This window comes from Sander lucioperca, chromosome 18 (assembly GCF_008315115.2).
Source record: "Sander lucioperca isolate FBNREF2018 chromosome 18, SLUC_FBN_1.2, whole genome shotgun sequence".
NCBI classification, from domain to species: Eukaryota; Metazoa; Chordata; class Actinopteri; order Perciformes; family Percidae; genus Sander; species Sander lucioperca.
The window spans coordinates 26,456,402-26,467,967 of record NC_050190.1 but is presented as its reverse complement, the minus strand read 5'-3'; the positions used below and the strand labels follow the sequence as shown (position 1 = coordinate 26,467,967).

The following is an 11,566-nucleotide window of genomic DNA, read 5'->3' as shown; positions in this document are numbered from 1 at the left end:
GTTTGGTTTCAAAAGAGAGGGGTGAACCCAATCATTTATGTATATATATATATATATATATATATATATATACACACACACATACTTTTTTTTTAAGCTTACAAGTGGAAAAGGTGACACACACACACAGCAAAAAATTGCAGAGATATTACTTTCCTTGCCTGTAGGTGGCAACATCAACATGTATACATCATAAACTGTTTATAAAACTAGGTCTACATATGCAGATCCAAACAGCTGCTGCTGGTATTACTTTCCTTGCCTATAGGTGGCGCTTTGTAGCACTAGTGAGACAGTAGTCTGGATCGACGACGGGTTATTTCCAGGATAATTGCCTGATGTCCTCGCCTTGCAAAACTGTTTGTTTCAAATAAACAACAACAAACTTCGAGCTAGCAAGCTACACGCTGAAAATGGAAAGTTTTGAAGAAAATTTGGATGGTGCAACAAGGCAGGCCTGCTTGGTTCTTTTGGGGAATAATTGTAAAGATTTACAAAGAATGTGTTTACGGCATTTCCTCTCTAACTGGGATGTTTTGGGACTGATTGGTGGGATTGTTGTGAACGAAGTACACACGGCGATACACTGGCAAATGACATTTAACCATGTGTCCAGCTAATTTAAATAGCTCACGTTACTGTATTGTGTGAACAGTTAACTTCATTTTGTATTGTATGTGGCGTTTTCTTTTGTCGGGTGGAAATGTTCCACCAAAACACCTTCCTGAGACTTTTGAGAGTTTGCAGAGCCACCGTCTCTGCGTCCGGGGCTTAGCGCTGCCCAAGACGATTGTGATTGGTTTGAAGAAATGCAAACAAACCCAGAGCGTTTTTTTCTCCTATCCTGGAATGTATGCTCCATCTCCACAGCGCTGTGGAGATAGAGCCGGCAACGCCAGACTAATTAGACAGTGACCGCACAACTCGCTCATGTGGAGAAACTGCAACCAGCTAATCATGAAGGAGTTTGTGAGTGAATTACAAGCCAGTTCCATTTTCTTTGTTGATGTAAAATGTTTTTGTAGTTCACAATTTGCTCTGAAGCATTTTGACAATTTATTATGATGGCCTCCAAAAACGGCAACAGTAGAAAAAGCCTGAGGCCACGTCCAACTGATACACTTCCTTCCATCCTGCCCTCTGCTGTGGACAAAGACACAACTGGATTAAAAATGACCCATTTGATGATTCAGCTAAGACACTGGTGGTTCTACAGGAGGCTTTCTGAAAGCCGATTTGAATCATCAAATTTAACAAGATGGTCTGGGAAAAGCTTCAACTGCGTAATCCAAAACAAAGTAAGCAGAGCAGCAAAACCACATTAACATGTGTATTTATTAAAGATCCCTGCATTCCCAGAATGATGAGGAATGACAGAGAGTTGACAGCGAACAGCGAGGGATGGAAGATTGTGTATTTTTAGAGACGTCAATGGGAGGACAGTAGGGAAAGAGCCACGTGATTCACAAGGAGACACGCTTCTCAAAAAGATGAGCTTTTAGGTTACAGAAGATAGAGAGTAAATGTGCAGTCCTAGTCCTGACTGAGCTTTTTAAGCAAATTATCCAATTATCATGTTCTTGTTGAACATAGCATTACGCAATAAAAATGGAACGAGGTGATGAGGGTGTGTGTGTGTGTGTGTGAGTAAGAAAAGCCCTTCCTTCCTTCAAATCATTCCTGCCTCATTTGTCATCTAAAAAACTTTTGACGGTTTTTGGCAGAACAAAGCAATTTACCTCAACGTAAACAACCCAAAAACAAACAACAGCATCAACATCTCTTCCCGTCTCCCTGAGTGGGCTGGCTAGTTTTATGAAGCCCACACGCTTGTTCAACAAGAACTGTTCATCCATTAAATCCCTATACATCATGGAATCATTTATTATTACAAGTGTGTGTATTCTGTGTGTGTGTGTGTGTGCGTGCGTGTGTGTGGCCTGATCACCCGCTTTTGGCTCAGGTTTGATAAACAAAAGTCTCAGAGAGGAATTACTGTCCACCTGTTTGCCATTCATTGTGAACGGTCGATAGAGAGAGGCAACGGGGAGGAAAAACATTAAAAAACAACAATGATTTGGCCTCGTTTTTCAAAGTATAGCAAAGTGGTGTGTTCTTGCGGGTGGTCCGATTTTCAATTGTGGATGCGGAGATGGTGGTCTCACATCCACAATTCTCTCTCCCTCATTTTATCATTTTCTGTTTCCTCTCTCTCTCTCTCTCTCTCTCTTCCCCGTCTTTCCCCCTTTCTGTCCGTCTCTCTCCATATATATTGCTTATTCACCGAGTGGCACTGAGCCTTTCAAGCCCTGGGATAAACACCTAACAAAATCCTCCGCTATAAAAAAAAAAAACACACACACAAAAAAAAAAAAAAACACAAGGGAAAATGTCTGGGAGCCCTGGCCTGTCAACGGCAACATTAGCAGGAGATGTTGGTCTGTGGCATTGAGCAGAGCCCCTCTGGAGGTGTGTGTGTGTGTGTGTGTGTGTGTGTATGTGTACATGCACGTGTAGCTAAGGGGTGGGGAGTTCTGACAGGACTGTGAGAGATGTAAGGTCATTTGCCCACTGAGGAGGCCTGGCAGGAGTTGATGCTGATTGATTAGGGGGAGAGAAAAGATGGAGAAGTCAAGCCAGCAGAGCGAAGAGGAGAGGCGGAGGAGGAGGTTGGGGGCTCGAAATGGAGAAGGATATGGAAGGCAGATTTTTAAAAGGAAAAAAAAAAAAAAGAAAAAAAGGAAGAAGAAAAAAGGTGGAAATGTGTAAATGGATGTGCATAGTTTAACTTCTCTACAGAGCACTGTCGAGAAATGAGATGACGAAAAGTAAGTAAAAGGTGAGGGAGGAAGATAGGATGAGAAGCATTTGGGGAAAATACCTCCTCAAGTCTGACATAGAGAGGAAAATTAGCGAGTGCTAACCAATCACAAGCCTCATCTCATAGCCCTGGGAATGACTCACAAGCAGCCATCATATGAATACATGCTGCTTCACAATGTGTGGAAATGTGTCTAATCGCCTAAAAGGTTGTACACTGGATGTGCTTCACACACACACACACACACACACACACACACACACCCACCTTGAGGGGCTTGTGACTGCGGGGGTCGGTCTCCTCCTTCCCCAGAGCGATGGGCAGCTGGTTGGTTGCCGTCAGCTGGTGCCTCTGTAACACCAACGCCTCCTTAAACTCCTCCTGCGTCTTGGTCTCCAGCAGCTTCTGCCTGAAGGAGATGTCAGAGAAGAGGGTGGCGAACGTCCTGCCCAGCTCCATCGCTGTCTTGGTGCTTTTCTGTGGGAGAGCATATGGTGAAGTGGTGGTGCATTAAAAGAATTAAAAGAAAGTGGAAACAAGCTGTCATAACAACACTCACATATTATCACCTTATAGATATGGTGAACTTTAGCAATCAGGCGGACATGGAGCAACATTAGCATTCTTTTGGAGTTGTGTTTGTGTCATGGTAATAATGTCCTGGGAGGCTCTGGGATAGTGTGCCAGCGAAGCTTGTAAGCCAGGCGGTGATGGTACAAACATAGCCGGGCTCAGTGCGTACGGCAGCAGATGCAGCAAACAGAGTAACTAAAGCCTTTAAGCTTTCTCACAGTGGTAACTGAATGTTAACCAGAGCTGAGAGAATCTTGGATCTTGATTTATCTGAAGGCTCTCTGTCTGCGTAAAGTACCTCCAGTCAGACTATAGGTTTGAGAGCTTCTGCATGTGGACAAATTATGGCTGTCAATCAATTCAAATATTTAATCGCGATGAATCGCATGATTGTCTATAGTTAACTCGCAATTAATCGCAAATTAATCTGTTCTAAATGAACTTTAAGAGGTATTTCTTTTATGTTTTAATGCTCTCAACATGGGAGCAGACAGATCTGCTTGCTTTATGCAAATGTTTATTAATATTGCAACAATCCGAAACAATGACGAATACTGTCTAGAATCCAGCTCTAGAATCCCATCAAGCAACAACAGATGGGCACATTGACATATTATCCAGCGTGGTGGATTCTCAGCAAGTGGTGTTTGAGACTCGACGTACTCCGGCGGTAATTCAGTCACATCGACAGTAATGTTAAATGCAAATAACTTTAGTCTTGTGGAGAGAACCATCTTGAAGGGCTTTGAAACTCAACATGCCATTCAAAAGACCCTTTTCTTTACCCATTTCTGCTCAAGGAGCTTTGTTTCTGCTAACGTTAGCCATCCACATTGTTACTGCTACACCGCTTTCTGATTTCCTACGGAGCGGCCAAAGGCCCAAATCACAGAATGCACGTGTGTTAATCACGAGTCAAAAAAAATAGAGGCATTAAAAGAAATTTGCAATAACTCGTTATTATCGCTTAATTTTGACAGCCCTAGGACAAATAAAAAAAATTGACCTGATGATAGCGCTAAATTAGAAGTCAGGAGATGATCAGAGTGATTAGAATTCATTCCGAGGGGAAAATTATTGTCTGAACTAAATTTCATGACAATCCATCAAAAAGCTGTCGAGACATTTCACTCAAAACCGAAAATGTCAACCCCATGGTGGCCCTCAAGGATCACCAAAGTCATTGGCATACATCTACTGGGAACCATACAACTTTTTGTCCATTCAATGTTTTGTGTTTTTGAGAATTTTGACCTGCCGCTGGCCCTAAAGGAAACATCAGGGGAACAACATATTCGGTAGAATTCATCCTTTTGGTTTGAAGGCCACTACTCTTCTACCCAGATTACCCAGACCGACTGGAATAATGATTGTGTAAAAAGAGAGAACACAGTGAGTAACTCCGTGCTGTCAAAATCTAAGACTGTGGGCAGCTTGTCTAACTAGCAACATAGCTTGAGGAGTATCTTTCAGGGCAACAGCACATGAATGTGTGGCTCGGTGCTTTCAGGTATGCGTTTTACTGAATAAATGAGAAACAGAGCATTTTTTTTAAGAAAGGTCATGTCTGTTCAGCACATTCACGCTGGGTAAAGAAAGGGAGGAGAAAAAAAGCCACAAATGCTGTGAAGCTCTTTAAATGGAGGGTGATGGAAATGGTCCACCTGTACACACACTAGATTACATACATTTGTCAACTAAAGGAATTTCTATTACCATTATCATCATGCCCCTTCAATGATTTTTTCTCGCAGAACCAATCGCCATCAGGGATAATTGAGACATAACAGTGCTTTATGTTTACTTGGGACTTAGATTAATGTCTTGGAGAATGCCATTAGTGGTTGTGATTGCTGCCTGCAGGACTGGCAAGGAGGGCGCTTGAAGCATCGGGGAAAGACGCACAAACACAAAGGAGGGCTCATGGGAAAAAAAGATTTAGAAACCAAACAAACAAACAGAAAACATAATGAAGCTGAGGCACTGCTGATTGCCAGGGTCACTCCAACCCCCTGGCATGAAGAAATCCCTTTTTTTCAGCAGAGAGGGGGGTTAAGGATTGGAGGTTTCCATCGGAAGAGAGGCAACAATCAGTGCTATCTGAGACGGGAGAGTGAAGTGTGTCAGTGCATGTATGTGTGTGTGTGTGTGTGTGTGTGTGTGTGTGTGTTGAAAGCTCAGGACCAAGCAGTGGAGGACAGGAGGGTTGAGTGGTTTGATGGGAAGTAGAAAGAGTTCATGTTTTGATGGGAGAGAAGGGTATTACAGGATATGTGGCACTCTCCATCGGATACAGAAAGCTCTTCGGAGCTGAAGAAAACAGCCATGCTGCACACAACAGTGACCCGAAAGGTTCAGCCGACAGGACACTCGTGCCCACACAAAACACTGTGAGGGCTTTGGATTGAATTCAGTTTAACAGGCAGTTGGCATCTTAACAGCTATATCAGTAGCACTTGCATTATTGTAGTGAATTAAAATATAAAAAACAAGACAAATTGATCGTAAATGACATTAAAGAGATAGATAGATTCAGGTTTTCTGAAGTGGGGTTCTACATGGTACTTATCCATAGTCAGTGTATTGACTATGGATAAGATGGCAGCCGGAACAAGTCGACAGTTTGGAGAAGGAGGCAGGAGTACTGAAACTACTGAAGTTAGGCAATGTACTGCTGTGGACGGGGCCACACAGCAAAATGTATTTTAGCGACCTAAAAAAAAGAAATATCAGTTTAAGTGTCTGCTGTATTTAGTAAGGGTGCTCCGATTGATCGGGAACCGATCGTTATTGGCCGATAAAGGCTTTAAATAGTTTGATCGGTGGTCTCCATAAAGGCCGATCAGATAGGCCGATCAGATGACGCACTACTCGTGAGAAAATGTTCTATACGCAGCTAAGTTACACATCAACCAGATTTTGTCAAAGAATGCTGTTGCTAAGTAACAATGCACAATGCCTATAGGAATCACGTTACGTTACTGCTAATGAATCCCTAACATTTCCGGATTTTGCTGCTTCATAATAAAAACATTCAAATACGAAAATAACGGAGGACTTTTATTGTGAAGAACTTACAGGAAATGAAACCGTTCACAGCCGGGGCTTTGACCAGTCGAGTAGCTAGTTTTCAGCGCTAGTCCGGGACGCCGCCGTGTAACTAGCTAGCTAGCTGAGCTGAGGTACAGACGAAAGGAAAATTATATGTTAAAAAATGTGGCGACATATCCCCGGTGTTAAGAGGCCCGCCGCGGAGTCAGCAGTAGCTATGGACGTACAAGCTGTTGAGGGCGAAGTAAAGAAAAAGAGAAGGTACTTTTCAAACAAGTGGCGCATTGACCAAACGTACAGCGAAAGACCGTGCAAAACATTTCAGACCATCCTGCCAACCTGTTTACATTTTAACGTCAATGTAGACTGTAACGATGTTTCAGTCGCTTGAAAGCTGCTGCCGTTTTAAATCTGTTGGCTCTCTGCTACTCAGTTCTACCCCGCGACTGACGACACACACACACACACACACACACACACACACACACACACGATGCAGGAAAAACCGGAGATGAGACGTACAGGATGACCTAAATTGAGGACAGCTACACTTAATACATCCATGAGCTACACTCGTTATTGTAAAATCAATGATAAGTTAAAGTCCAATAAGTCCTTTATCAAACCGTATGAATGTGTGTCCCAGGCCAGGATAGGACATTAACTTCCAATGTAAAGATCAACAAGCTACTGACACATAATAAATACATTATATTAATAAAATATGTATTATTAATAAAACATAATTTAATAAAGCAATTCAAAATATGATAGTGCACTCTTTTATAAATTTGAATTCTGGAAAAAGTGGCTGGTAAAAAATTTAAGTGGCCCCACCCTGCTCAGAACACACTGACAGTTTTTTTTGTAATTTATTCCAAATAAGGCTTTAGCTATATGTTAAGCTCTAAGCTGTTTAAGGTGTGTTTCTAACAGAGGAAGTGGAATGTTTCCTGTCAATAAAAGTAAACCGTTGACAATTCACAATACATTATCTTCTGTTAATTTTAATACTTATGCATTGTTGTTAAGAATATTAAAATTAATATATGATAAATATGACATGATAAATAGAAGGTTTCAAATAGACCCGGTGATCGGCATCGGTCGACACGGCTCACAGCAATCGGTGATCGGTGATCGGCCCCAAAAATCCTGATCGGAGCACCCTTAGTATTTAGAATATTTTCACCGCTTTACCTTGCCATTAGACAGGCCTCTCCGACAGAGAACTATAGCTGTTCAAAGCCACCAGACTCGGTTGATCAAAACAGTAAATTTAACTCACAGAACACTGGAGTTGCTGGTCTACCGCTGACTCAATAGGTTAATTTGTTATTGTTTGACTTTATTGAATCCGAACTAACTCTTCAAAAAAAGTCACACAATAACCCTAACTAACTAACCGATCGAGGCAGCAGTAGAGCAGCAACTCCTGTGTTCTGCGAGCTAAAATTACTGTTTTTATCAAAGGAGTCCGGTGGCTTTGAAGAGAGCAGAGATGGATATAATGGCTTCAGTTCCCCGTCGAAAAGGGAAGTCTGACGTGAAATTAAACCTTCATTGAACATTTTTTAAAATAATTTATATGAGATGATATGCTTTGTTGACACTACTTGCATCTATATTGAGAAGTCAGATGCCGCATCAGCCAATGCTTTCTTAAGCCAATCAGGTCTTGATGCACACTGAGTTTACGCCTGTCTCATGAAATGTGCTATATAAATAAACTTGACTTCACTTGACTTGCGAAAACTATAAACAAGGTATTTTTTATCTCTCTGGTCAAAAGACACAATTTCTCCTCCTGAGGTTTGTCTTTCTGTTATTATTGTACACTCATAATAATAATAATAATAATAATAATAATAACTTTAATCTTCAATCCATCAGTGTTTCTGTGCATTATTTTAGGTTTGTTTGAGTGCTTGCAGACAATTCCCACGCCACTGACGGCAAGGTTAAGCGGTGAAAATATTGTAAATATAGCATACATTTAGATTTTTCTAGGTGTCTAAAATGTGTTTAGCTGCTGCCCCCATCCGCAGCAGGACAATAGTCGCTTTCCGACCAGAGGGATTTTTGCAGTTCCTAGAACATAAAATTCCTAGAACCCTTTTTTTCTCGTGTTCCGACTGGACCAATTTGGGGATTTTTAAGTCCCTCTGGCCGTAGTTCCTGTAACTCTTTCAGCGCCTACTTCAGGGCAGGGTCTTTTCTCTTTTCCCTTTTCAGTATATGAACCTAGGTCAACGAGGGTCGGGTTTCCGATACAGACAGACCAACAACGGGACAATTTTCGCCATGTTATTCATCACTAATTTCACTTCTGACAACGTTTTAGGCGAGAAATTAACTGTTTAGATTTCAAATATAAGCAGTCTTGCGAAAATTTATGCCGAATTGACAATTTGCTTCAAAGTTTTCCAGCAGGCGCCTGCCCCGGCCGCTAGCTCGTCGCTCGGCCAGTCATGCTCAGAGACCCCGCTGTAAGCTGGAGGTCTCGTAAATAAGAGGCTTTTATTTTGCCGTTGACGGTTCGTTTGTTTAAATATCACAACACATGTCCATCATAAGATTATCGGGAACCTGTGGTTAACTGTCTTTTCGAGTTAAACTCCACAAGCGTGTCCTGCGGCCGTCTCTCACACACACACACACACACACACACACAGCGCAGCAGGCAGAGGCGGGGGAGAGAGAGATACCTGTCTCTCTTCGGGAGACTTGTTTAAATTATGACAAATAGATAGAATAGGGAGAGTAGTTAGTAGATCTGTTTAGAAGTGGACTTTTCCTATAACTACGTTCCTGTAACTACTTGGTCGGAAAGCGGCTATTGCTTAGCTTCCGTGTCGGTACTCCTGCCTGCTTCTAAAAAATGGGGGCGTGCCGACCGCCATCCACTGTAGCTCATACACTGAGTATGGAGAAGTACCTCATACAACCACACTTCAAAATATCCGAGCTATCCCTTTAAAAATAAAAATCCATACTCAAGTGAGAAAAAAAACCTTAAGAATATTTCCTTTAAAGCTGCCACTCTTTTGAAAAATTATGCCGGAGGTGGTTTTTTAAATAAAAAAATAAATACAAAATAATACAAAAATCTGATTGGAAATCCTGTTTTAAAACTACCATTTGCAGCCCAGACATTCTGTGGTTTAATTGTTAAATGATTTATTGTTACTTTAATTACTGTGCCACATTATCAGTAGCTCGTGTGTGTTTTCTCCCCACTTGTCCTTTTACTTTAAATTACAGAAAACATTTTCTCAGCTGTCATCGTCACAACAGGATCTTGTTTTTAACATGTGGTAATTAGTGTCTTCTTGCAGCAAGAAACACAGCAGGTCTTTGGAAGCACGGAGACATAAAACCCTGTTAAAAAAATCAGTCAAACCAATTGGCATTTTGGGGGTAAACGTGCAAAAGCAGAAAATGGTGATCCTTATTCATTCAGTAGTTTCAGTCCGAACTGAGCTTGCCTTTAAGAAATCTAAACTTAATTGGACTCCGGACAGGCGGCTGACTGATATTTGCATAAGCAGACTAATTTGAAAATATTGTAAATGATGAATTAGTTGTGCTATGGCAGCAGGATGATCATATGGTGAGTTGGACTTTACGAATACCCATAGGCCTGCAGCTAACACACTTCACATGACTTTAAGCTTTAGGCAAATATGAGAGGAAAGAATGACAATGGGAATGATAAGAAAAATCTCTTCACAGCACATTATCAGTGATTAACTGAAGGAATTAATTATCAAATGAATAAAGAGGAATATTTTTGTTAGACGAGTCATAGTCGCAACTTCAGTCAGCAACAACACAGCACAAATTCAGTACATAATATAAAGAATAGAAGAAAATGAAATATGAACAAATGTAACAAACAAGTGGCTCAAAAAAATGCCTCAGTAATCCACCAAAGTCAGATAAATCCCACGTAACATTTGCTCCCTCTGGGGGCGGCAGTTACCATTTTGAGCGGAGCCAGGATCAGGATGACATAGCGGACCTCGCAGCAGTTCTCTCCCCAGTTTTGCGGCCTCTCCAGACGGGAGATGCACACATGACGCCTCTGGAGATGCTTGACGTTGCAGCTGGAGTGGAGAGGAAGAAGGAGGAGGTTTTAATAACCTGCTTCACCTCACCGCCAGCGCATTTCATTTTCATATATTAACCTCTTTCTCTGCAGCAACAGGTAGACAGTATTCCACACACACACACACACATACACACACACACACACACACACAAATGTATGGCAAAGGCACTTCCACACAAATTCCTATAGTTCTATCAGTTGGGATAAAGTGCATTTTAAACAAAAAAAAAACAAAAAAAAAAAAAGCATTTTTAAAAAGATGACCAAAATACCACATTCACATACTACTGTACACATACTACTTTAGATTGCTTGTTTTGTCTAAGCAACAGTCTCACACCCCAAAATATTAAATTTGATGTAAACTAAAGAAGATAATTCTTACATTTGAGAAGCTGTATTTTTTGGTATTTTGGCTTGATAAATGAACACAAACAATCAATTAACAAAACGGCTGGGTCATTATCTGGTTGCTCAAACACTTGACCAATTGATTCATTGCTTCAACACATTACGGCTTACAGGATGCAGAGCCAGGACTGCTGGTACTGGATCCCGGTAGCGGTGGCTGTCACTCCCTGGATGGTCTCTGACAGTAGGTGCACTGCAGGGGAAAGGTCAGAGGTCAAACACAAGTTGGCTGAAATCGACCTCAAATCCAGTTTGATCCTCACATGCTCTCATTTTCCCGCCACACAGTGTTGAACTCCTTCTAGCACCAGCAACACATGGCAGCCGACTGCAACAATCCTGAAACATGTAGTTAGGGCTGGGCGATAAGGAGAAAATCAGATATCACGATGTTCTTGACATAATACATCAATGATATTGTAGGGTGGACAATTGATGCTTTCACAAAATATTTTTTACAATGAGATTTTAGGTAACTTATCAATAATGTGGTAAACAGTTTCAAGTGAAATTATAGAGAAACAAAATTCCAGCTATATACTATGTTTTTTACGTAAATACACAAAAATGGTGTGATGTTAAAACAAATCTGCAAT

General features: G+C 41.3%; 1 protein-coding gene across 5 annotated transcripts in view; it reads right to left on the bottom strand.

The window, feature by feature from the left end:
- slc4a11 (solute carrier family 4 member 11) overlaps nucleotides 1-11,566 on the bottom strand; it is a 140,498-nt gene that overhangs the window by 29,690 nt on the left and 99,242 nt on the right. For all 5 annotated transcript variants that reach the window (XM_031280317.2, XM_031280321.2, XM_031280319.2 and 2 more), the window contains 3 exons: nucleotides 11,082-11,163; nucleotides 10,431-10,554; nucleotides 3,089-3,298 (listed from right to left, as the gene is read on the bottom strand). In XM_031280317.2, the coding sequence (XP_031136177.1) occupies nucleotides 3,089-3,298; nucleotides 10,431-10,554; nucleotides 11,082-11,163 (416 nt within the window). The remainder of the gene's footprint in view (nucleotides 1-3,088; nucleotides 3,299-10,430; nucleotides 10,555-11,081; nucleotides 11,164-11,566) is intronic.